At 43.3% G+C, this 26,373-nt stretch overlaps 1 protein-coding gene across 1 annotated transcript in view; it reads right to left on the bottom strand.

Moving 5' to 3' along the window:
* Positions 1 to 26,373, bottom strand: part of VEGFD (vascular endothelial growth factor D) — a 36,808-nt gene that overhangs the window by 4,011 nt on the left and 6,424 nt on the right. The window contains exons 2-5 of the mRNA XM_025986709.2: positions 11,463 to 11,673; positions 6,855 to 7,045; positions 3,579 to 3,727; positions 2,762 to 2,862 (exon numbers count right to left, since the gene is read on the bottom strand). Of these exons, the coding sequence (XP_025842494.1) occupies positions 2,762 to 2,862; positions 3,579 to 3,727; positions 6,855 to 7,045; positions 11,463 to 11,673 (652 nt within the window). The remainder of the gene's footprint in view (positions 1 to 2,761; positions 2,863 to 3,578; positions 3,728 to 6,854; positions 7,046 to 11,462; positions 11,674 to 26,373) is intronic.

The following is a 26,373-nucleotide window of genomic DNA, read 5'->3' on the forward strand; positions in this document are numbered from 1 at the left end:
AATCACTATATTGTACACCTGGAACTACTGTTACAGCGTATGTTAACTATATTGGAATTAAACTAAAAACTAAAAACAAAACAGATCGTTAAAGGATATTTAAGGAGCTCCTAAAAAGACTTGCATGAATCACAAGGTGGCGGTAGAGATTCATTCAGACCATTTCAGATAGAACCAATGAATGCCCTTCTTCTGTAGTTTAGGGAAACACAGTCCACTAGGTGTTTGCTGAGCTACAGAAAGGTAGTTAGCAGTGGCTGGCTTCAATCCTTATAAGCATTAACTAAAAGTAACAGAAACGGGGGGCACCTGGCTGGCTCAGTTGGTAGAACCCGTGACTCTTGATCACAAGGTCGTGAGTTTGAGCCCTACTTTAGTGTAGAGGTTACTTTAAAAAAAAAAAGTAACAGAGACTGTGTGTAGGAGAACTGAGTGAAACAGCAACTAGCTAAGGGTCATACCCTGAAGCGTCATATATTGATTTCCACCCTAGCAAGGTTGAGGATGGAATACCATGAGTTCTGTTCTCAGCCTTGTCTCTTTCATCATTTTTTATCAACAAGTTCATGGATTTTTTTCCCAGGTAAATTCTTGAGGAATTTAAAATATAAAATCAGGACCCTCCAATTTTTCTTTTTTGGTATTGTTTGTTTTATTGTTTATGACCTGAATCCAAAAAGATGAAATTAAACTGGTCTTGGATTCGCTAACCTGAATGTGCTCATTCAGGGAAGAGAAGTCATTGTAGGTGTAGAAAAGGCAGTTGGCTTAATGGCCACATGTGTGAAAAGGGTGTTTAGTGAACAGTAAGCTCAGTATGTCATGAGTTTGACGAGGCCACTGGAGAGGTGACGGTGATCTAGCTACCCCATGCCTCTCACTTCCATCACTGCTGCAACTTCTCCAGAAGTCCCCTGTCTCCTTTCCTGCCCCGGGCCAACACATCTTCTATCCTGTCACTGGTTGATTGTGTTAAAATTCTAATTGGTGCTGCCATGGGGCACCTGGGTGGCTCAGTCGATTAAATGTCTGACTCTTGGTTTCAACTCATGGTTCGTGATCTCATGGGTCATGAGATCGAGTTGGACTCTGTGCTCAGTGGCAAGTCTGCTTGAAGATTCTCCCCCTGCCCCTCCAATTCACGCATGTTCTCTCTCTCTCAAATAAATAAATCTTTAAAAAAATTCTAATTGGTGCTATCACTCTCCTGCTTGACCCAGTTGAGGGAGTTCCCTTTGCCCTTAGCATCACATCCAGTCTCTGGGACAAGATGCCCAAGGTCCCCTGTGAACTCCTCCAGCTTCCTCTCTCACATCTACCCAGCCCCCTCCCGTTATGTTCCCACCACGCTGAACTTTTTTCAGCACCCTGACATGCTACCTTCTCGTACTTTCAGTCCTGAGCACTCATGCTGCCCCCACTCAGAGCACTGCTCTCCTTCCGCCCCACTCTTCCCACTCTCAGCACACACGTGCACCAGTTGAGTCTCTCCCCAGGATATCTCATTTATGAATGTATATTGATCACATGTCAAAATGATACTATCTTGCTATGTTAGATTAAATAAAATATATGAAAATTAAATGTACTTGTTCCTTTTGACCTTCTTCATGTGAGTACCATGAAATGTAAGTTACACATGTGACTCTCACTGTCATTCCATTGATTGGTCCTGTCCTAGAGACAGAGATTGAGGTTCAATACAGTTTACTAACAACAAGAGTGTGCCCAGGGTAACTGTGCTGCCTCGGTGGGTGGCAGGCTTCCTCATGACCAAGGTCTTTTCTAGCAGAGGATAATCTGAACACATGGTGGAAAGGATGTAGATGACATTCAAGACTTGCATGAACTCTCATGAAAACAATAAGAAGGAAGCCGAGAGACAGAAGTCTAGAAAGTAGAACATTATTTACGGTTTCTAGGACATTATTCCATAGAGTTTAGTCCTTACAAAGTCTTGCTTGGAGATCATAGTTTAAAACAAGCAAGGTTCGAGGTGCATGACTCCTTGTGATTTTATTTTTTTCAGTGGAATCCTGTCATGTCCTCCGGGAAATAAATTCTAACAACGCATTCATTTTCAGCCAAACAGTCATCATCAAACATCACAGCATTACGAGTTCTGAGCAGTGATGACATGTGGTCCCCGACTCCTCATCGCCCAATAGCTGGCCATGTTTTGCTTTTACTTTGCCCTAGTTTCAGAAAAAGTTTTCTCCTACTCCCCATTTCTTTTTCCCAAATAATTGGCCTGTTTTCACATGCCACAGTTGAAAGAAACCAATAAGTCTAAAATTACTTTATGTTCCTGTGAGGCTTCTATACAAATAAATTAGTAAAATGTGGTTGACTAGTGTTTAGTTTTGAAGTAGCTTTCATGAAAGGCTACCATCGCCTTTCAAATCCAGCGTTGTGAGATGTTCTAATCACTGGGTTTTTCTTTAAGATTAAAAAGCAGAGCCGTGCATTGGTAGACTTACTATATAATGAAAGCACAGTGGGCTCTGGAATCTGACTGCTTCTATCACTCTTAGCTGTGTAATCTGGAGAAAATTACTAGACATCTTGGTGTGTCCATTCTGTCATTGTAAAAAAAAAAAAAGGATAATAATAGTACATTAAGGATTGTTGTGAGGAGTAAATGAGTTAATACATCTAAAAGGCTTACGACATTGCCTGGCCATAGTAAGCACTCAATAGATGTTAGTTACAATTGTCATTTTTATTATTACTATTTTTATTTCCTTACTGTCATCATTACCTTCCATTCCAACGAGTGGATTCTCCTCCTGCAAAACACATTTACATTTGTCGCTATCCCATAGCATGTCAACAGGACAGAGTTGCTTGGAATGGGAACAGCTAGGAAAAGAAAATAACAAACCAGATTTAAAATATTTCAAGGGCAATCACACCTTTGGGGCATTTTTTTAAAAATGCTGAATACATTTCTGAGTGGAGAATAGTGATGGTTTTTAAGGAGCTTAATTCATATTTATGAACTGTATGTTATTAGATAGTAATTCTGTAAGCACAAATATTCCATTTGGAAACTAAACTGTAATTTTGGACAGTTATCATCTTTTTAAGAAGATTGCTTTTAAAACTGTGCAAATTAGCTGTCAACAGAGCTTATTTGCCAAAAGTAAACATTGTCCTAACATAGCTCTTAAGCACTACCTTTTTAAAAATGGAGATAAGGGGTGCCTGGGTGGCGCAGTTGGTTGAGCATCTGACTTTGGGTTTCAGGTCAGGTCAGGATCTCAGGATTGTGAGATGGAGCCCCACATCGGGCTCTGTGCTGGGCATGGAGCCTACTTAAGATTCTCTCCTCCCTCTCCCTCTGCCCCTCCCCTTGCCCTGCTTGCATGCACTCTCCCTAAAAAATTAATTAAATTAAAATAAAAATAATTTTTAAAAAGAACAAAGGTGTCTATAAGTAGACCTGGTGAGTTCATAACCACTGAGCTTTGTGGTCTTACCGCCATATACATCTAACACCTAAAATAATGAAATATTCTCCACACACAGCTTTAGCAAAGCAAGAGCAAGCGTAAGTGAATACAAGAAAGGCTTACTGATCTTCTTCTGGGATCTGGATGGATCTTCTGATAATGGAGTATGGATGGCGGGGAGCCGTTGGCAAGCACTTACAACCTGTATGGTTGGCCACCTTAACAGGCACTAATTCAGGTACTGAAGTCAAAGGCACTGATATCTCAAAGAGCTAGAGGAGAGGAAGAACCATAAGACATATATGTATTTAGATGCTAATTTCTACAGTTTGCATTTTTGCCTTTGTCCTCTATGGTAGTGACTTTAGCAAAGCTGTCCATTAAGAAAGAACTAATAAGGTTAAGGGCTGGCATGATGGAGAGGATCTTGGGCTGGGAGGCAGGAGCCTGGGGGCTTATGTAACTTTAGCAAGTATTTAAGCTTGGCCAAATCTCTTACCATTCTGGTGTCACTGGTACCCCTGTAACAGGCACTTGGTCCTTGCTCCTATTTTAAATTTGAGTGTAAATTATAAGGACTAAATGAACTTACAGCTATGAAGTTTCTTTGAGACCACAGTAAACAGATTATCGTTCAGAACTATTTACTTATCTCTTCTCATACCATCTCCATTGAAGGAATAGTTTCCTGTCCCTTGACTTTGGACTTGGCTATGTGACTTGCTTTGGCCATCGGGATGTTAGCAGACATGACACATCTACAAACTTGAACTTGTGTGTGCTTCGGGGGCCCATTTTCTCCCGCGGATGCTGTAGCCATGAGAAGAGCATGATTTAGCAGGTATGCTGGCCCAAGGGATGGGAGATACAGGGAACAGACCTGCAGTTAACCTGTCGCTTGCAGTTAGGCCCACTCAAAACTAACTGAATCTTAAATGCAGGGGTAAGACTAAATCACTATTGTTTGAAACCACAGAGTTTTGGGGTGTGTATTATACAGCATTACATAGTAATGACTGATACAAGATCATCATGCCCAACCAAATAATTATAGGTAACATGAATATCATTCCATGTTTCTATATGCCAGGTCCTGTTCTCTATTCATTCATTCACCCCTTATAACAATATTCTAGCGTGGGTTTTTTTTAATGTCTCCACCCCTAACCCTATAGGTGAAGAAACAGACGTACAGAAAGGTTATATAACTTGCCTAAGGCCACATAACTATTGATTGGAAGAGTGGGGATTTGAACCCAGGCCATCTTCCCTGGAGCCAGAGGTGATACTCTTAAGAATATGCCTTATTACATTTTAGAACAAAATTTCTGTGACCAGAAGAAGCAAGGTGGGATCTTGGCAAGTACAAGTCAGAGAAATGTCAATTACTTGGTTTCTAGAGTGGTTCAGATAAATTTGAACTTGATTTTAGTGCTCTGTTCATTCAATCTCCACTCCGTGTAGTCCTTACTACACAGAGTATTCATTTATTCACTGTGTTTCAAAGATGTATTTAATCAAATAGTCCATAACTTTGGAGTGAGAGGTAGTTCTTTTAAACCACTGTTCAAATGTTCAAGTGTGCATATTTGGAAAGAAAAACTGCTGTGCACTTACACTTAAGTACATTCTTTAAGACTAATCATCTGTTGAGTCCAGCAGTCAAAATAAAATACTCAACTCTCTATTAAGTGCAAACAATCCATTAAAGTTGTGTTTATTCTGACCTTTTGATATGAAATGGACCTTCTATGAGTCTAAGTAAGAGAATGCTTTTAGAGTGTTTACTTTGCATAAACTTCATCTTCTTGCGAAATTTTTCAGCTATGCTTTAGGGAATAACATGGTCATGAACCAAAGCCTCTTATGTTATGCAAGCTTTGTTTCTACTGACAGTTGATGGTTAGCCATACTTATGTCATTTTTCCCCCCAACTGTCAAGTAGTTAGAGGTCAGAATTTTTACAAGTTCCAAGATTCTCTAAAAGAATTTAGAAAAAAAAAGAAACTTTTGTGGGATATTTTAGGGGGGAGGGGGAGCAAAATTCAGGATAAGCTAACCTATTACCAAACAAATCAGCATACCATTCTTTCCATCCAGTTAAGATAATTTTCCTCTTAAAAAGGGGGGGGGAGGATGCTTGGGTGCCAGTTGGTTAAGTGTCTGACTCTTGATTTCAGCTCAGGTCATGATCTCAGGGTTGGGAGATAGAGCCCCGCATTGGGCTGTGCACTGGGTGTGGAGCCTGCTAAAGATTCTCTCTCTCCCTCTCCTTCTGCCCTTCCCCTTCCTCCTGCCCTCTCTAAAAAAATTTTTTTAAAGATTATTTCCTACCACAATATAGTCGTTGCATATGTAATTTTATTGTTCCACCTCTGTTCACAATCACAAGGAGAACAGATTGTGTAGGTTAATGTGACAATTAAATGAACCCATCAACATGCGTGAGGAATTTGCAACACAGAACCAAAAGGAATGCAGTTGGACTTCTAGGTTTTTAATGTTTTCCTAAGTTTATTATTACTGCTTTTCAGTGCAACATTTATTACATTTGACAACAATACGGTAGTGATAGAAAAACTTATCTACTGGGCAAAAGAGATTTTATAAGCTGGAGAGGGAAGAATTATTTCTTTCATGGGGACTAGAGAATGATTTTCAAAGATCTTTTGTGCTAGATATGCTCCATTTGCCCTCCCAGAGATGCCATCCTCTCTCCTTCCCCCCCCACTGGGTCTGTGTCTCAAGACACTGACCTCTGTGGCTGCACCTATAGGTCCCCTTGCCTCCTCCACCCCTTGCCCCCGACTCCTTGCAGCCACTCCTCCAGCTGGCCCAGCAGCCCTCTTCTCCCCTTTCTCTTGGGGTTCCTACAACTGCTCCAGCCCCCAGCCTCTTCGGTCCAGGGGTGGGAACGGCTCCTGCTTTGGCTACCACTGGGCACTTGACCACGCATCCTCCTTCCCACTTCCCTGCCACCCAGGTCAACTCTTCTCAGTGGCTCCACTTGAGCAACACAGAACTCAACGAATATGCAAGGCAGCCCCACTCTCTTCCTTCCTTTTATCGTTTGTTCTAGTAACTCCCTTGGGATTTTCTGATTCTTGACATCATGGCACCAGAGAGACAGGAACCCATAGGAGTTCAGGGTCTGGAGTCCCACAGACCTGGATGTGGGTCCCAGCTCCGCCACAGGTTAGCTCTCTGAGCTCAGTTTCCTCATCTCTACAGGTAGGAGGAGAAGAGGATAGATACCCTGTTAGCTTGCTCCGGGGGTTAAGTGAGATGAGGCCCGCAAGGCCATTTCCACACGGTGCATGGCAATGAGCCTAGCTGGGGCTGTCAACACGCTTGTCCCCGGGGGCTCTGGAGGGGCCACACCTGCCGATGCCCCCGTACCTGTTTGGAGACGTAGGAGGTGCTCGTGTTCATACAGACGAGGCTCTCCTCGTTGCAGCAGCCGCCGCAGCGGAACACGTTCACGCAGGGCGGCTTGAAGAACGTGTCGGTGCTCCTCCCCAGCTCGCTGGCCACCTCCACGCACGTCTCCCGGGGGCTGCACTGCGTCCGCTGCCACTCCTCATCTATGACTGCGACAGGACGCTCGTCGGCACCGGCTCAAGAACCGGCCCGGCCATGCCAGCGCCGGCCAGTGGGCTGCCGGGCGCCGCCACGGTCACCTCGCCCGCTCGACGGATACTTTCCCCGTCGCTCCTTTACCCAAAGATCGGTTCCAGAAAAAACTGAAACCAAAGTCTGGGCTCCTCCCCACTCACACGACACCTTCTTTGGTGAAGATCACTGTCTGCAGTATAAAACCACACCCGGGAGGCTCCCCGGGGGGGCCCAGCGGTTTAGCACCGCCTTCGGCCCAGAGCTGATCCTGGGGTCCCGGGATCGAGTCCCGCGTCGGGCTCCCTGGATGGAGCCTGCTTCTCCCTCTGCCTGTGTCTCTGCCTCTCCCCCTCTGTGTGTGTGTGTGTCTCTCATGAATAAACAAATAAAAATCTTAAAAATAATAATAAAAAAATAAAACCACACCGGGTGCATCTGGAGGAGCTGGCCGGAAAGGAAGCAAACGGAAGCAGGTAAAGAAATGATGCGTGTTATCTAGAAGCAGTTTAAGGACACAGCTGGAAGGTATTCTTTTCTGCTTGAAGTCAGGTGTGGATGGGTCCTGGCACCATCAAGAAATATATTTCTGGGGGCACCTGGGTGGCTCAGTTGGTTAAGTGCCTGCCTTTGGCTCAGGTCATAATCCCAGGATCCTAGGATGGAGCCCCATTTCCGGCTCCCTGCTTAGCAGGGGATCTGCTTCTCCCTCTCCCTCTGCCCCTACCCCTGCTTGTGCTCTCTCTCTCTCTGTCTCAAATGAATAAATAAAATCTTTAAAAACAAGAAATATTGGGGCAGCCTGGTTGGCTCAGCAGTTTAGCACCGCCTTCAGCCCAGGGCCTGATCCTGGGTCCTGGGATCGAGTCCTGCGTCAGGCTTCTGCACGGAGCCTGCTTCTCCCTCTGGTGTGTCTCTGCCTCTTTCTGTGTGTGTCTCTCATGAATAAATAAATACAATCTTTAAAAAATAACAAGAAATACATTTCTGTTGGTTGCTTAAGTAACTACCATAGGATTCAAAGCGGGCCAATGACACTAATGGAAATCTAAATGGAGCTCATCTTTGCTTCGAGCCAGGGTTTTTTTCACTCGCCAGGGCCCAATACCGATATTTATGTAAAAAAAAAAAAAAAAGAAAGAAAGAAAGAAAGAAAGAAAGAAAAGAAAGAAGAAAGAAAGAAAGAAAGAAAGAAAGAAAGAAAGAAAGAAAAGAAAAAAGGAAGTAAGCCAGTTCATTCTGATGGCACAAGCCATAATCTGGCCATTCTAACTAATTTGAGGGAAACCAGAAAAAGACACCAGCCTCTGGGAATAAAAAGATCACATACTTTCTTGTAAAACACTACTGGCTTTTGTCTCATGGTTTATTTTTAAAAATGGGATTCTGACACTTTGATACTCAGAGTTGTAGAGCCTTTCTGCAGATGTTTTGGGAAATGATTCAATTTTATGATAAAGACAACTCTAAAGACCTTCTTTTAGCCTCGCTGTGCGACTGTGGAGTTTGTCATATGTTGGAGGTGGTGGTGAAAACCTCCTGTGGTAGGAAGCTTCTAAACTGACTCCCAGTGATGTCCACCTCCCGGTGTGCACACCCTTGTACGATCCCCTCCCCCCTGGGGGCTGGGCCTAGTGACTTGATTCTCACGAAGAGAATACAGAAAAAGGGGTGGGATGTCACTTCCATGATTAGGTTTAAAAAAGACTGTGACTTCTGTCTTGCCTGCAGTCTCTATCTCTCGCTGCCACTCTCTTTCTCTTGCCTTCTCAACTTGTAGGCGTTGATGAAGCAAGCCGCCCCGCTGGAAAGGTCCACATGGCAAGGAACTGAGCGCAGACTCTGGCCAACAGCCTGCGAGGAGCTGAGTCCTGCCAACAAGCCCCGAGTGAACTGGGAAGTGCATCCTGCCCCGATTAAACCTTGAGATGCCGCCTGCAGCCCAAAAAAGCCAGTAGTGTCTTACAAGATGACACCTTGACTGCAGCCTCTGCAAAGACCCTGAAAGAGAGACACCTGGCAAGGCCAGGTCTGTATCCCCAACCCACAGAAACCGTGAGATAAAAACTGTTGTTCCAAGCAGCTAAGTTTGAGGGTCATGTGTTTATACAGCAAGAGACAAACTCTTCTCCATTTTTACCCCACCTTCACATTTGTGCTGGTCTCTCCCCACATCATTCTGACTTCCCCCAGATGTGAACATGTTTCCACTAGAAGGGACAAAGAGAACTTCTGCTTGAAGTCTACAGGTACGATGTTATTGTTGGAGATCTGAGCCTAGTGTCTAAATTATTCCCTTATAACACCTTTCTGTATCTTGACTCCCCCCCACACACCATCTTAATATTCCTCAGAAGTCACTGAAAACACAAAAGACGAGATGTTTGGCTGCCTGAGAAACATTGCATATACTACACCATTTGCCTTAACTCTGTTTTTTCATCATAAAATCTTCTAACCCAAGAGACCTTTTTAAGTTTCTGATTATGAATATTTATATAAAGAGCCTACAGGCTGTAACCATAAGAGATAAATTACGCAATTAGGTATTAAAACGAGTATTACTTAATTCACTGTTATTAATCATGAATCCTGGGGAAAACAAGTAGTCAACTTATGAAAACATTCTCTGTTTAAAATTCTACTTAAATGTTGCTTTCCATTTGCTTTTTCGTAAAACTAAGTTTTGAAAGTTGGAGTGATAAGATTTTAATCAAAATTGTGTGGAATTAAAAAAAAATTGTGTGGAATTATGACCAATGCACTGCTTAAAAGTTTCATAACTCTGCTATTTTTTCCTACTGTCCAGCAGGGCTGCTCTGCTTCAGGGAATCACCCCAAAATCCATGACGAGAGTTGATAACAAATAACAATTGGTGTAACGCATCGATTTGATTATTTACTGCTTCTAACTTAGTAAATAACTTCAGATGATCCCCCCATGTAATAAGAGACATTTTGGAGTTGGCAAATTTCATATTTTTATGTTTAAAAAAATATTTTTATTTTTTTATGGTTTTCTCCTTAAAGAATGTCAATGTCACTGACTTTTCTTTTTTAATCACCTAATCTTGGTTGTATGGTAAATGCTTGTCTATCTCCATTCTCACAGAGTATCTCCAAGCTCACCTCAGGCTTTCAGATAGGGACCCTGGTTAAAGCCTTGGATCTCTAGGTGAGGTCTGGCTCCTTTGTTTCCAGTCTGTGCTAATTCACTACACAGAAACTAGAGCTTCAAACCTCTGGCTAAAGTGGGTTCTAGGCCAGGGTGCCAATCATCTCAACTCACCGAGACACACAGTCATACACACATGAGCACAAAGAATCCTCCTCACACTCAGGCCTGCAGTGCTGCCGAGAGATTTATCCCAACTATGCACAGCCTCCCCTGCAGCCGACAACAGTGGCCTGTGCAACATCATCATCTTTTTACAGGAAACAAAGGGAAACAAAGACAGATAATTCTAGAAAAAAGAAAATAATAATTTTGGCTTGCTGGTCAATTTGCATTATGTGATAGATATAATCCATTACTCGACAATTGTATGTTAATCAAACCTCAAATGCCAAATCAACAAGGCCACAGTGGCTTCTTGTGTTCTTTTGCTATGCCATCCAAAAAATCAAATGCCTAATCAGAGGCCACACAACTGTGTTTGGCAAGCTTCGTTCATTATGGCATAGTACATACACAGACAATGGTTTTCTTATAAAGAACCTCCATACCTTATCAGGGAACAATCGCCGCCGTCCCCCTTATTTCAAATTAGGTCATTTCCTACCTGGAGTTTGGATTCTTTTGTCTAGAGGGTTCCTCACCTCCATCACCTAGTAATCTCAGTATGCAATATTACAATTCAGCTTCCAACCTCTACTTTTCATTTTTACTTAAAAAAAAATCACAGAATTTTCAAGAAATAAAAAAGCTATGCCTAATTTATTGGTTTTTGTCCATGTAGGCATGGCAGTAGAATGCTCCTTGCTGATGGACACTGAGGTTGTTTTATGTTTTTAAGTAAACCCAATGATTTCTTAATCCAATGATTAGGGATGGTCTTTCTGGGTTCGTTTTACATTCACATCTCTGTGTTCAATATATTTCTGAATTTTGAAGTGTTCTTTTGTGTCCGTTTTAGATCTCAAAATCATATTGAATATATTTCTCTGTAGAGTAAACATAGGAAACCAGGATTCTCTGCTGACACCAAAGCTCTGAAATCAAAGACACCCTTTTCTTCTCCCGGACACACACTAGCCCTGCTCAAACCTTTGGAAGAAGCTGGTGCATGTGTTGGTATCTGATAAAGAACAAGAATTGCTTACATACAGACACACACATATGCATGCAAGCACATGCATACACACTTACACGTGCATGTGCATGCACACACCTACCTTTTAGGGTTTCAATGTCATAGAAAGTTGCCGCAAACCTGGTGGCCCGATGGGATGCTGAGCGAGAGTCTGTGCTGGTCAAACTTTTGAGCTTCAGTCGGCATCTCCAGAGCTTCCAGTCCTCGAAGTGTGTGATCCGCAGCAGTTCTTCCAAACCAGAAGCTGCCCTAATCTGCTGTTCAGACCGCTCTAATGTTGACCGAGATGCCCGCTTTAAAAAAAAAAATACTGATTTCAAAGCCAGTTGCTGAAGTTTTAGTTTGTCTTGATAACCCTCATTGCTGACACTTCAAGATGGAAATAGAGCTGAAAAGAAGTTAGGGAGATTATTCAAATGTACACACCAGTATCTAGGAAAAATACTAGTTAGTATTTTTGGTTCATATTCTGCTCATTTATGACTGAATCAAAGCAATGATTCCCCCTGGGTTCTCAGGACATTTATTTATTTTTTTTAAAATTTTTTTTATTATTATTTATTTACGAGAGTCACAGAGAGAGAGAGAGAGGCAGAGACACAGGCAGAGGGAGAAGCAGGCTCCATGCACCAGGAGCCCGATGTGGGATTCGATCCCGGGTCTCCAGGATCGTGCCCTGAGCCAAAGGCAGGCGCCAAACCGCTGCGCCACCCAGGGATCCCTTCTCAGGACATTTAAAAGCAATATCATACTGGGTTGAATGGTGGACTTCAAAATGACATGTGCATGTACAAATCCCCAGAACCTAGGAATGTGCCTTTATTTGGGCAGAAGATCTTTGCAGATGTAATGAAGTTAATGATCATGAGATGAGACCATCTTGGATTATCCAGGTGGACCCTAAATACAAAAACAAAATGTCCTTATGAGAGACAGAGAGGGAACATGGACACAGGAGGTTTTGTGAAGACGGAGGCAGAAATTCAAGCAATGCAGCCCTAAGCCAAGAATGGCTTGGGGCCCCCAGAAGCTGGATGAGGCAAGGAAGGATTCTCTCCAAGAGTCTTTGGAAGGAGCACAGCCCTGCCAACACCTTGATTTCACAATTCTGGATTCCAGAACTGTGAGAGAATATATATCTATTGTTTTAAGCCACTTACATTGCGGTGATTTGGTACAGCAGCCACAGGAAACTAATAAAAATTTTAAGATCATACTGTTTTTGTGACAGGAGCCAATGACAGTTGCTTTTGTCCCTGTTATCTGAGAAACTGATCCACAATGTCCTGGGGACCCTGCCTGTAGTCACACAAGAAAGGGAGTTTTTTTTAAAGACCGTGATAACCTGAATTTTCTAACTTCTAACATTTTTTTTAAAGATCTGTTTACTATTTCAAAGACATTGTTCTTTCTGATAAAATACACTTCTGAAGTTCATGTTGAAAATTTGCTTTCCATACATTTGCACAAATTGTACTGACTGACACAACATTTGTGAGACTGCCAATACAATATTTTTAATATAGTAGCTGAATTGTTTAAAATAAGGATACACAATGGTACATACATACAATGAAACACTATGTGGTCATCGAAACCAGTGATGGAGATGAATACTGGGACAGAATGAATTAAGATCCTCCCTGGACCGTGTTGGAGAAACGATACAGTGGTCTATTGTTAGGGACCCCGATTATCTCCTGCCCAGCCTGTGGTTACTAGATCTTTGTTTTCCTGGGCAGCTGGGATATGTGGGCTGAGGGGATTTTTAGAGCTGGGTGAGGGGCGGAGTCGAGGGACTGGGGCAGCTGCGGGATGGTACTGAGGAGGGTGTAGAGAGAGCTGCCTGCTGCAGGGGAAAAACAGGTGGGCAAATGGGACCTTTAGGAAGCTTGATGTTGAGTGATATGATGTGCGCCCTCCTCCACTGCCCCTCAAACACTTTAATTAAAATCTGCATCATTCATCTGTATTTTAGGAGTAGGATTTTTTTGGTTGTTTTTAGATATGATGGTGGATATTGAGTGTTGTCCAAAAGTGGGTGCTCAGAAGACCAACTGTGGTCCGAGTCATACATGTATGACTCAGTTATGATGTCTTTTTGATTTATGTGTGTATAACATACATGATATATGTATGCATATATAAAAAATTACCACTGTTCATCATATATGTAAAATTATAGATGTATAAAAATATCTGGAGGGATATATATGAAAATATAAACAGTGATTCCTACTTTAGATCAGAGGCTGTGGAACTACAGCTCCCTGGCCTAATTCAGCCTGCTGCCTGTCTGTTTTATGAATAAAGTTTTATTGGCACACACCACGCACATTCATGTACATGTTGTCTATATGGCAGGGTTGAGAAGCTGACAGAGACCTTCACAGCAGTTTGAATCTTGAGGCCATCGTCCTTTTCAAATTTCAATTCTTTATCTTTTCAGGCATTATGTTCTTCATTATTCCACATATTACACTGTCTCAATTCTATTTTCAAAATACTTAACAGACATACATTGGAGCCTTATAATGATCTTACAGGTCTCTTAAATGTGCTTTCATATTTATATGTTTTGTTCTCCCTTCATCTCTCTTCAACGTGTTAAACTAATTGGTTCATCTTCCCAATCACCAATTCTCCAATTGTGTGAATCTAGAGTTTGCTTTGGTAAGCCTTTTTTTTTTTTAGAGTTTTTATTTATTTATTTATTCATGAGAGACACAGAGAAAGAGGCAGAGACATAGGCAGTGGGAGAAGCAGGCTCACTGTGGGGAGCCTGATGCGGGATTCAATCCCAAGACCCTGGGATCATGACCTGAGCCGAAGGCAGATGCTCAACCACTGAGCCACCCAGGTGCCCCTGCTTTGGTAAGCTTTTCATTTCTATCACCAGTTTTCTAATATTATAGATATTTCCACTTCGTTCTCCTTTCCATCTTTTTGTTTCATTTCTGTATGTTTCTCCTAATGTCTCATTTTATCTTATGAATATTATTCCTTTCTTCCTCTCTTTGATGGTCCTAAATACACTTATTTCTTCAAATTACATTTTAACTTCATATATACGACTTATATCCTGATTATTAATTTTACCAGCTGTCTTTCTTAGCAGTAATTGCCTGTCTGAACTTTGGAGTTTTGTTTAGTAGTTTCACCTTCATTGGGAGGTTTGTTTTTCTATTCTTTCTTCATTTAGACATTGCTTCTGTATCCAGGGAGCTGATGAAGTGTACTCATGGGGCGCATTGCCCACTGAGGTTGAAATCTTGGTGGCCTCCACCTTCCAGACCCAGAGTGCATCTGTTCTGCAGCTTTGGGCTTCATGTTTTTTGAAAGTTTATTTGTATTGAGGGATAACTGACATACAACTTGGTATAAGTTCAAGGTGTACAACATATTGATCTTTTCAGCTTGATGTATTTGATACCATTTCTTTTTTTAAGATTCTATTTATTTATTTGAGAGGGAGAGTGAGATCACAAGCAGGGGTAGGGGCAGAGGGAGAAGCAGACTCCCCACTGAGCAGGGAGCCAGACTTGGGGCTCGATCCCAAGACCCCAAGATCATGACCTGGGCCCAAGGCAGATGCTTAACCAACCTAACCACCCTAGTGCCCCTTTGGTATCATTTCTGCAAATGTTTGCCATCTGCAGATGTTCACCACCATTTGATCAATTTTATATTTTACCTAGCATGGCTATGGACTAAAAAAGATCTCAAAACATGAATTGAGAAGGTCATCTTCCTTGGAAGTTCAGATATGAATGCGTGTGTATTTAATTAAAGTGGAGAATCTTGAACAGGCTTCTAAGCTGAGGGAAAGAGCCAACAGAGAGAAAGGCACTGAATACATATGCAGGAGAGATCAAGCAGAGGGGTTGGTTTGACCTAAGTCCCAGAGATGAATGGATGAATGGATGAGAGGATCATCCTCTGAAATAGGTTCACAGAGAACAACATGGGTTTGCAGACAGCGAGACTGCTTGGAGCCTACGATTTCTCATTTCTCTGTGAAGTTTAAGTCAAGGCAATTTTGGGACCCCTGGGTGGCTCGGCGGTTGAGCGTCTGCCTTTGGCTCAGGTCGTGATCCCAGAGTCCTGGGATCAAGTCCCGCGTCGGGCTCCCCACAGGGAGCCTGCTTCTCCCTCTGCCTTTCTCTCTGTGTCTCCCATGAATAAATAAGTAAAATCTTATAAAAAATAGATAAAGGCGATTTTTTGGGAGCGGGGGGAGGAGGAAGTTTGAAGAGCAAAGATAGGGTTTGTGGAATAGGCATCAAATTTAAGCAGCAGTCGTCTAGGAAATCTGGGGATGAAACTGCATAATTGCCCACGTCTCGAAGCAACACAGAAATGCAATGATTCTCCATTAGGGCTCATTTGTCAATAGCCTCTCTTTTCCTGATTATCCATTGCCTCTTCTGGTTGGACAGTAATCCTACTTCATGTTCAATGTAATCTTTGAAATAAAATTTTGTTACATCATTGCTTCCACATGAAAATAATGAAACCAATCAAACTGCTGCTTAAATGTTTTAAGAATCGTACTAGACCGAAAGGACTTTTATTTATTGAAGCAAATTTCATTCAATACCACCCATAAATACAGAGTGATGTGTGTTTTCATAGTTCCTACAGGTTTCAATTCAATCTCAGAAATGTTTTTAAACTATCCAAGGGAGAAGTCAGGAGAAAATATCAAATCTCTGGATTGAATGAAAGGCACTGAACGACTCATAACACTTGCCTCATCATAAAAAAAAAAGTGCAGTGTTTACTCAAATACTCAGAGTTACTTAAGCATGCTTTAAGCCTCATAATTTAAAATAGAGTCTGAAATAGCTGAGAAATTGCAGACAGTCATTTTGCTATTACAAGCGCAAGTACTAACCACTCAACATCAGCAGAGACCTGACGACTAATTCATCGGGGGGTACATCTCTAAAGGGTCAGGAACGGCTGCTGGTTTCCAAAAGACTTTCTGCACTGGCTGATTTTTGTATAATTAACTTTATGTGATCAGCTTGGGTAAGGCAAAACTTAAAATCACAAAGTGTAAAATATCATCCCAAATATATATTCACACCATTGATTTCAATAGTTTTAACTACCAAACACTTGCCAAATAAATTGCTCATGATTTCTTCCTCTTTTCTAGGGGAAGTCCTCATCAAAACTAAAATAATTAGAAAGCACTGAGCAGAGAGGAAGGAAGCCAGGCAGGGTTACCCGGGGTCTGCTTTTGGTTACAGCAGCACCTTGTCTTTATGTGAGTGATAATTAATCCAATACTATTAGCAATTTCACTCCTAAATAACAAATCATTCTCTGATGTCCTGGCTACCTCAGCCAGTTTCTAAGATGTGAGGCCTAAAGTCTTTGTAACAAGATTTTACCCTTCTTTCAATGTGTACTTTTTTCTTTTTTCTTTTTTTTTAAGATTTTATATGTTTATTCATGGGAGACACAGAGAGGGGGCAGAGACACAGGCAGAGGGAGAAGCAGGCTCCCTGTGGGGAGCCCAATGGGGGACTTGATCCCAGGACCCGGGGATCATGACCTGAGCCAAAGGCAGAAGGTCAACCGCTGAGCCACCCAGGTGCCCCTAAATTCCCTTTTCTGCGGTCCAGTAGGAAGGGTAACCATTTCTCCTTTTGCTAATTCCCAAGTTCACATGGCACTCTCCCCTGAGGAAGCAGGAGAAGCTCCACAGCTCAGGCTTAGGGATCTGAGCCAAGGGTATCTAAAGTGGCAGGCAAGATGTCTGGAAAGTTATGGTGCCTCGGTTTCCTGGAGGGATTTGGAAGTGTCCATGTTGTGGGGGAATCAAAGGCCTCCTGAACACCTGCTAATTTAAATTCTAAATTGCTGGCCCCTCTCCTCCTCTAAAATATCTAGTCAAGTAACACATCCAAAGAGTAAACAGAGGCATGATTTGGGGATATCAAGAAGCCATGCTGAAAAGAACAGCGGGAGGGGCACTCTGGTTGGGAAAAGAGCCAGGTGAAGGGTGGGAAGACGGGCAGATAAGGTTAGGGAGAGGCTGGCACACGAAGAGGTACCACTTCACATTCACCAGGATGGCTCTGGTCGAAAAGACTGACAGCACACCAAGTGCTGTCGGGGACTTGGAGCCATAGGAGCCCTCTTCCACTGCCAATGGGACTGTAAAAATGGTGCTGCCACTTCGGAAAAGAGTTCAGCAGTTCTTTAAAAAGTTAAACCTAAATTTACCAGACGACCAACCCATTCTACTCCTAGGTATTCCACCAAGAGACAGAAAATAGATTATTGGCTGGGGCCAGGCATGGAAATTAGGGCTAATTATAAAAGGGCACGAGGGATCTTATATAGATGATGGCTGCACAACTCAGTAAGTCTACTAAAAATCGTCGATTTACTTAAAACAGGTGAATGGCTAAGTTTTCGTGTATGCAGATGGTCTATCGCCCTAATTGTTTAAAACTGAAAGGAGGAAGGACTGGAAGCTTGAAGGCCAGGCTGCTTGTACCAAGACAAGAGGCAATGGAAAACCCTGGAGAACTGAATATTACTGGACATCCATTTTATTGGCTTGCTCTTTTGTTCATTTCTTCTTGCTCTGGCTTTGTTTTTTTGTTTTTTTTTTTTTCTTCTTGCTCTGGCTTTGGTCCACGCTGTTCCCTCTGCCTGGAGTCCTCCACTCTCTGTCCAGCTAAATCTTTCTTAGCCAGGTGTTACCTTCTGAGGGAGACCTCCCCCACAACTCTCACCCCCGCCTGGGTCTGATCCCAAGGTCACATGGATTCACAGCACCCCATTTCTTTCCTTCTCGGAGCTCACCACCACTGACACTAATGAATTAGTTGGGTCATTACTTGCTCAGTGTTTGTCTTCGTCACTGAGTTGTAAGGGCCACGCAACAGTAATGACATGTCTTATATAATGTCTTATTCAAATAATAGCAGTAGTAAGAGCTAAATAAAGATTTATTAAAATATGAAATAAATTGAAATATGAAAACCACTATAGAAAATCTAACCCTAGGGGGGCGCCTGGGTGGCTTAGTGGCTGAGCCTCTATCTTCCCCTCGGGTCATGATTCTGGGATCCCGGGATCGAGTCCTGCATCAGGCTCCCAGGAGGGGAGCCTGCTTCTCCCTCTGCCTATATCTCTGCCTCTCTCTCTGTGTCTCTCATGAATAAATAAATAAAATCTTTAAAAAAAAGAAAAGAAAAACTAACCCTGGGATTATTCATTTGTTCAAACTACATCACTTATCTTTTAAGTATCTTTCTCCAAGTGTCCTCTTTCCAAGTCCAAATCCAATGTCGCTTAGTCCGTCAAGCTTTCTATGATGTCCCTAACTTATACTATATTATTTATGAACACATTGCATTTCCCTTACTAGACTGTGATCTCCTTGAGGGTGGAATATAATTCTGCTTCATCTTTTTTACATAATAAGCACTTAGCAGATATCCGATGAAGAAACTGATGAGTAATATACACATACATGCAAAGAGCATGACAAACAGCAATGGGACAAAGAGCAATGGGACCCAGGTTTGTGTGGTCTGTTTAAAGTTTTGTATAGAGTAGCGCTTCTCAAAGCTTAATGTGCCTACGAATCGCCTGGCCATCTTCTTAGAATCCAGATCCTGATGCAGGAGGTTTGGGGTGAACCTGGGATGCTTGAATTTCTAACAAGCTCCCAGATGATGGTGCTACTGTTGGCTGGCTGACCACACTTCGAGAAGTAAGGGCAGCAGCGATTCTCAGCCTTGGCTTCACCTTGAACCTCCTGGGGAAGAAGCTTCAAAGAAATGCTGATGCTTTGCGATGCCATCCCCAGAGGTTCACATGTTATGGCTCCCGCAGCTTTGCCATCGGGATTTATTTTTTTAAAACTTCCCGAATGTTTGCTAGTCTTAGAGGAAGCTGGGTGGGAGATATATAGGAACTCTCTCTACTACTATCTTTGAAACTTTTCTGTAAATTTAAGACTACTTCAAAATAAAAAGTTTATTTAAAAAACCGTCCCAGGTGATTTCAGGGCACCGGCGTGGCTCAGTCGGATAAGCAGCCAACTCTTGATTTCAGTTCACATCATGATCTCAGGGTTGAGATCAAGCCCCACGATGGGCTCCATGCCCAGCGAGGAGTCTGCTTCTCTCTCCCTTTGCCCCTCCCCCTGCGCATGCCCTCTCTCTTTCAAATAAATAAATCTTAAAAAAAATCTTGGCAAGTAATTTTAATGAGAACCACTCATTTGGGGGATGGTGCATGCCGGTATATGTCCAAAGATCTTGGTTAGTGCCTAAGTTACGTACAAGTCCGTTCAGTAGGGAATACATGGCAGATGCATGCTGAGAAATAACCTTATTCTTTAAACCCTTTTGGGTTACACCTTGGATTCAAAATACTGTGTACGTATCTTGCTTTACTGGATTTCCAAAGCCTTTCTTAAGTCAGCCAATTGATTGATGGTGGATCAGTTCCCAACCTGTATGACTTTTTCAAGATTGAAGACCAACAATAACGTTTTCCAGGCAGAAGAGCATGAGGAGGTCAGCTGCCTTTCCTGAGACCATGCTAAATGACAGAATAAATTGCTTCTCAAATTTCCCAGGACTCAAAACAACCCATTTCTCAAAACCGAAATAAAACCAATAGGTAGTACTTCAACCTACTGGAATTCAACAGGGAAGTGCAAAGTGCAATCCGTTCACAAGGCAGCCCACAAAGTATCTGAATGAAAATATAAATGAGGAGTATAAGCATGGATGCCTAGGGGGCAGGGACATGGCTTGGAGTACATGGTGGGGTTCAAATCCCAGCTCTGAACTCTCAGGCCTTCTGCAAGGAGTTTCGGAGTGGGGCCGCTGACCACTTTCCTCAAAGAGCCACGACGAGCTCTTCTTGGGCCATCCAGTCCCATGCTATTAGGAATCCTCCTGTTCCTAGATCTGAAAAAAAGACCAGCTTTGCAAAATTCCTCTCTGGACCCCTTGAGAGCAGTGAGTCTAAGCTTGGGATTCCAAACCTTTCAAAAACTGTTGGTGTCATTGTATCAACCATGTTGGCAATATCTTCAGGAAGTTAGGTAATAAGAAGGTGGAGTGAATAGAATCTATATATTGGGAAAATCCAGAAGCTTCGGTGTGAGCTATGGAGGGAACACATTTCACACGACTTTCCCTCGATTTGCTTAGGGATTTACAAGCATTGCCTGGGGACACAGTTTTATGACTTGCCCTTGGGGGTCGGGGGCATCGTAGCAGTCAGCAATTTCCCTTTGCAGTAGGTTTGCTGAGGTGGATCAGGTTGCAACAAATAATTCTGTGTTCCCTCCACCTCTTAAGAACTTCTGTTTTGCTGCAAGAGCATGACGTTTTAGGTCTTTGCCTCCCATGGCTCCCAAGTGAAAATAACACTCCCAGAAGGGAAGCTGGGCCTGATACCATAAGCCGTGGCTAACTGGAGAGGGAACCAGGTGGATTTGAACTGTTCACGACTGGTTTTTAATGGTACAACACTCTGGAAAACTCTGTGTTGGCAGTGTCTGACAATGTTTGGCATATGTTCACCGTATGACCCAGCGGTCACACTCCTGGGAATTTGCCCTTGATAAAGGAGGACTTAGGTTCACCCCAAACCCTTTACACTGTTTACAATAGCTTTCCTCATAATAGTCCCCAAACTGGAAACAACCCATATGTCATTCAGAGGGTGAGTGGTTAAGCAAACTGCCCTGTCCATCCTGTGAAATACCACTCAGCAAGAACCCAGAATGATCTGGTGCGCGCAGCAACCTGGATCCATCTGCTGGGCATTGGCCGTGGAAGAAGCCAATCTCAAAAGGTCACATGCTGTATGACTCCATTTAGGACACTCTCAAAAAAAAAAAAAAAAAACGCAAATGATAGTGATGGAGAACAGATCAGAGGTTGCCAGAGCTTGGCGGGGAGGGTGTGACTTGGAAAGGAGACCATAAACGACTGTTTCTCTATCCTGATTCCAGCGGTGGCTACACAAATCTCTACGTGTGTTAGAATTCATGGGACTGCACGCCAAGAGGGAAAAGACATTAATGACTTTAAACAATAAAGTATGCTGGCTTGGCACCCAGACACTACTCCTTTTTAGCTCTTTGCCTGAAGGTCAATTATTCACCTTCCTTAAGGCTTGGTTTCCTTTTCTGGTTTTGTGGATGGCGATGCTAACAGTGCCCACCTCAGAGAGCTGATGTGATTACAGGAGGTCCTATGTAGGAAAGGGCCAGGCACACAGTAGGCGTCTAGTAAAGGTAATTCCCTTTCTTTCCCTTCTCGGGGTAGGGCATCCGGTCCTGCGCTGCGGTTTAGAGGTCTGTGTCATGCCCCCTTGGCTTCCCTTTAGTAACCAGAGGGGTGTCGGACAAGAGCAAGACAGAAAATTTCCATCATGGTAAATAAAAACTTTAAAAGAGAAAAACTTTTCCAGGGTAAATCAAGGACAAGCTTTTTCTTCTTCTTTTTTAACATTTCTTGGAAGTGTTTTCAGATGGCTGATTTTGAAGTAATCTGCTCTGGCTTTACATGTATCTTCATTGATGGATGAAGAAACAACCCACTTCTTAAACCTTTGTGTTCTGTTATTAGGGTCTGGCCTTCCCCAGAACACATGGTACCTAATGGAATGGGGTGCCCCAATGAAGGGCAGGGAGGAGAATGCAGGCTTACAAATAATTATTGCTGGGGCTGCTCAGAGGGAGCTCGAGGCCTGGTCCTGCTTCTCTGAAATCCAGGAACCTGGCCGTCTGGGGGCCTCATGCTCCCGGTGGCTCTTTTACTAATGTAGTTTTGTACTGTAATGCATATATATGAGAAACCTGGGATGTTGAATTAAACTTGACTAAGGAAAGGAACTGCAAACTCAGGGAAACTGTGTGTGTGTGTGCATGCGCTCACATGCACACAGACACATGCATGCATTTCCGTGTGTGTGCATAGTTGTCTGGGTTTTTTTTTTTAAGGCAATACTGGAGGACTATGATGCCTAAAACTTCCACATCTTCCAGTTTGAGGAATACTGTGGGTGATTTTCTAACCAGCCAAATGGGGAGATTTGGGGAGATGTCTATGCCCCTTTACATTTTTTAAGTCGAAATATTTTTTAAAATTTGTTTATTGAATTTAATTTAGTTAACATCCCCCTTTACATGTTTTATTTCGTTTTATTTTTTAAATACGCTCCATGCTCAGCATGGAGCTTGAACTCATGACCCTGGGATCAAGATCTGAGCTGATATCAAGAGTCGGGACACTTGACCGACTGAGCCACCCAGGTAGCCTTCTCCTTTTATGGATTTTAAATCCATGCTCTGCTCCCATCAGACATTATCTGTGCGTAGATGTGGGGCAGATGAGTGTGGGATGGGCTTGAGTGGCAAGACCCAAGAGTGCTCTGAATAACCCCAAGAGTATATATTCCTGAGGTTTGTTACAGTTTCTTTGTCACTGATCTCAAAAGATCAAGGGCCCAATGTGTAAGGAAACAACTCAAAGCCTTCGTGGTAATTAGGTTATTGTAAAAAACAACTTCACAGCTGCCCCCCAAAAGGGAGAAATATCTTTCTAAGCCCTATTGATGTTGGGCCGTGTGACTTGCTTTGACCAGTGAGACATTACAAGGCATGATGCAGCGTACTGAAATGTACTCAGGAGTGCACACTTCTACATTTCCACCATCACAAGACTCTGCTCCTGTCCACTGATCCAAGGAGGATCAGAGACATGGGGGGCAGACCCACACTCAGCCTATGGCTTGAGCCTTGATCCTGACCCCCAGCTGGCCCACAGCAACATGAATGAGAATAGATTATTGGTGTTTGAAGCCACTGAAATTTGGACTGGTTTGTTACACAGCATTATTGTGACAACAGTTAACTGCTACAGCCCTGTTCCAGCCTAAGTGTAACACAATCCATTGGATGAGCAGAGGATCTTCATCTCACGTCCTTTGTCATGGCAGCCTTGTTCTATTGTTGGCAGTCAGCCCGGTGTGTCCCCTTCTTCCTTTCTTCCAAAGATGCAGTGGTCCCCTGTCAACACCCATGGCTCTCCTTCTCTTCCTCACCAATATCCTCCGCACCGTCTAAAATGCCCAGTGAGCCCCAGCGTTGCTGTGACGATGCAGTTACGAACCAAGCACACCATCGCAGAGGCTGCTTTTACTTTTTCATCCCACTCTGTTCTTTTTGGGGAATCTTGATTTAGGATGAATTCAGGGCATTCATTCGGTTAAAATTACACCCTTCCTAACTCTCTCCAGAATGGAACCATAAGCAGCAACAAAATATTTGCCGTGGCAATAGTCCACAAATGTCATTCTCTCTCTCCAGAAACAATTCTAGCCAAACCAAGATTTCAGAAAAGCAATGCTTTTCTCTAACATGTGAGTGTTATAATTATTTAGGTAACAATGAACAACAACAACAACAACAAAGACTCATAAAAATTTACATTATAGGACTGCCTGGGTGGCTCATTCAGTTAAGCGTCTGCCTTCGGCTCAGGTCATGATCCCAAGGTCCTGGGGTCGGGCCCCACATCGGGCTCCCTGCTCAGCGGGGAGTCTGCTTCTCCCTCTCCCTCTGCCTGCCGCTCCCCCTGCTAGTGCTTTGTCAAATAAATAAATAAAACCTTTTTTGAAAGTTACATTATTACTTAAAGTTCCAGGCATTAAAATTATCCTTCCCACAGGCCAAACTGAACTCCTCAGCTGCTGGTAAGACATGAAAATAACTAAGACATCTTTATTTTATAAAAATATCATTTCCACTCATGTGCCTGGCACATGTTAGACATTCCACAAATATTTACTGAACTGAACGTACAGCTGTCCTTTTTCCAGGGAAAAGGAGCCTACTCTTGAACAGCAGAAATAAACTTGAGTGTCTTCCTTCAGCGACTCTACTTCAGTATCCAACCATGGTTGTTTCCCATCTCAAAGATATGTTCAGAAACATGTAGAAGCAATCGAAGTTGTGTTAGTCATTTACATTGTTCACCAAATATTTCTAGCTTTCTATCTTCTGAGCACATGGAAGGATTGCACTTCCTGGCCCCTTGTGGTTACATGGAGCCATGGGTCAAGAGGCTGTGACCAGAAGTGACGTGTGTCACTTCCAGGCCAGAGCATTTAACTGCCAAGGAAAGACTCTTTGGGGCTTTCCTGCCCCCTGTCACAGTGATTAGGGACCATCAAGATGTGGATGCTCAGCCAGTTTCATCCTGAACCAGAGCTGATCCTGAACTAACCAGGACAGTCCTTTGGTACGAGCAATAAATAAACCCGTTTAGAGTCACCACGATCTGGGGGTTGCTTGTTATTGTAGCATATTCTGGCCTATGCAGACTGACAAAGTATCAAACCAGAGTCCTTTGCCATCATGTCCCACATCCCCACAAATCACCAGATGAAAACACCGCACTTCTCAGGGATGCCAAAGATAAAGGAACTCACCCAGGCGTCCCTGTTTGATCCAGATCCGCCGTGTGGCCCAACGCTGCCCTGCCCGTCTCTCTGTGGGCGCCTGGCTAGACTATGGGCAAGGGGACTCCCTTCCAGGATTCTTCGATATCGCGTCTGAACCCTCTCCTCCCCACAGGAGAACGCCACAGGGTGAGTACACTGCCTCAGCAAAAATGCTTCAGAATTTAAACAGCTGAAATCAGACAAGCCATGGGGAGAGGAGGTGTCGGAGGTTCTTCAATGCAGCAGTGTATAGCCTGGGTGTCTCAAAATCCTACAGGCCTTGTCGGTGCACACACACTTTTTTTTCTTTTTCTTTTTATTGGAATTTGATTTGCCAGCATTGAGCATAAAACCCAGTGCTCATCCCGTCAAGTGCCCACCTCAGTGCCTGTCACCCAGTCCCCCCGTCCCCCCGCCCACCTCCCCTACCACCACCCCTTGTTCATTTCTCAGTTAGGAGTCTCTCCTGTTCTGTCTCCCTCACTGATATTTCCCACTCGTTTTCTCTCCTTTCCCCTTTATTCCTTCACTGTTTTTTATATTCCCCGAATGAATGAGACCATATAATGATTGTCCTTCTCCGATTGACTTACTTCACTCAGCATGATACCCTCCAGTTCCATCCACGTCGAAGCAAATGGTGGGTATTTGTCGTTTCTAATGGCTGAGGAATATTCCATTGTATCCATAGACCACAGCTCCTTTACCCATTCATCTGTCAATGGACACCGAGGCTCCTTCCACAGTGTGGCTATTGTGGACATTGCTGCTATAAACATTGGGGTGCAGGTGTCCTGCTGTTTCACTGCATCTGTTATCTTTGGGGTAAATCCCCAGCAGTGCAATTGCTGGGTCGTAGGGCAGATCTATTTTTAACTCTTTGAGGAACCTCCACACAGTTTTCCAGAGCGGCTGCCCCAGTTCCCATTCCCACCAACAGTGCAGGAGGGTTCCCCGTTCTCCACATCCTCTCCAACATGTGTTGTTTCCTGTCTTGTTAATTTTCCCCATTCTGACTGGTGTAAGGTGGTATCTCATTCTGGTTTTGATTTCTATTTCACTGATGGCAAGTGATGCGGAGCATTTTCTCATGTGCTTGTTGGCCATGTCTATGTCTTCTTTGGAGAAATGTCTGTTCATGTCTTCTGCCCATTTCTTGACTGGATTATTTTTGGGGTGTTGAGTTTGAGAAGTTCTTTATAGATCTTGGATACTAGCCCTTTATCTGATAGGCCATCTGCAAATATCTTCTCCCATTCTGTAGGTTGTCTTTTAGTTTTGTTGACTGTTTCTTAAGTATCGATTCTCTTACAGGCTTTGTACCAGGTGACTGTGACAGTGAAGTCACAATGCAGAGTTCCCACGCTCAGGGTCCCCCGTGCAAGAGCCCTTGGGCTGCGCCTCCTGCGCCCAAGCAAAGGAACTCCAGCTGGGGCCAGAGCAGCGGCGTGTGGCCAACGCCAAAGAGCATAAACAACTTTTTTTAA

This window comes from Vulpes vulpes, chromosome X (assembly GCF_048418805.1).
Source record: "Vulpes vulpes isolate BD-2025 chromosome X, VulVul3, whole genome shotgun sequence".
NCBI classification, from domain to species: domain Eukaryota; kingdom Metazoa; phylum Chordata; class Mammalia; order Carnivora; family Canidae; genus Vulpes; species Vulpes vulpes.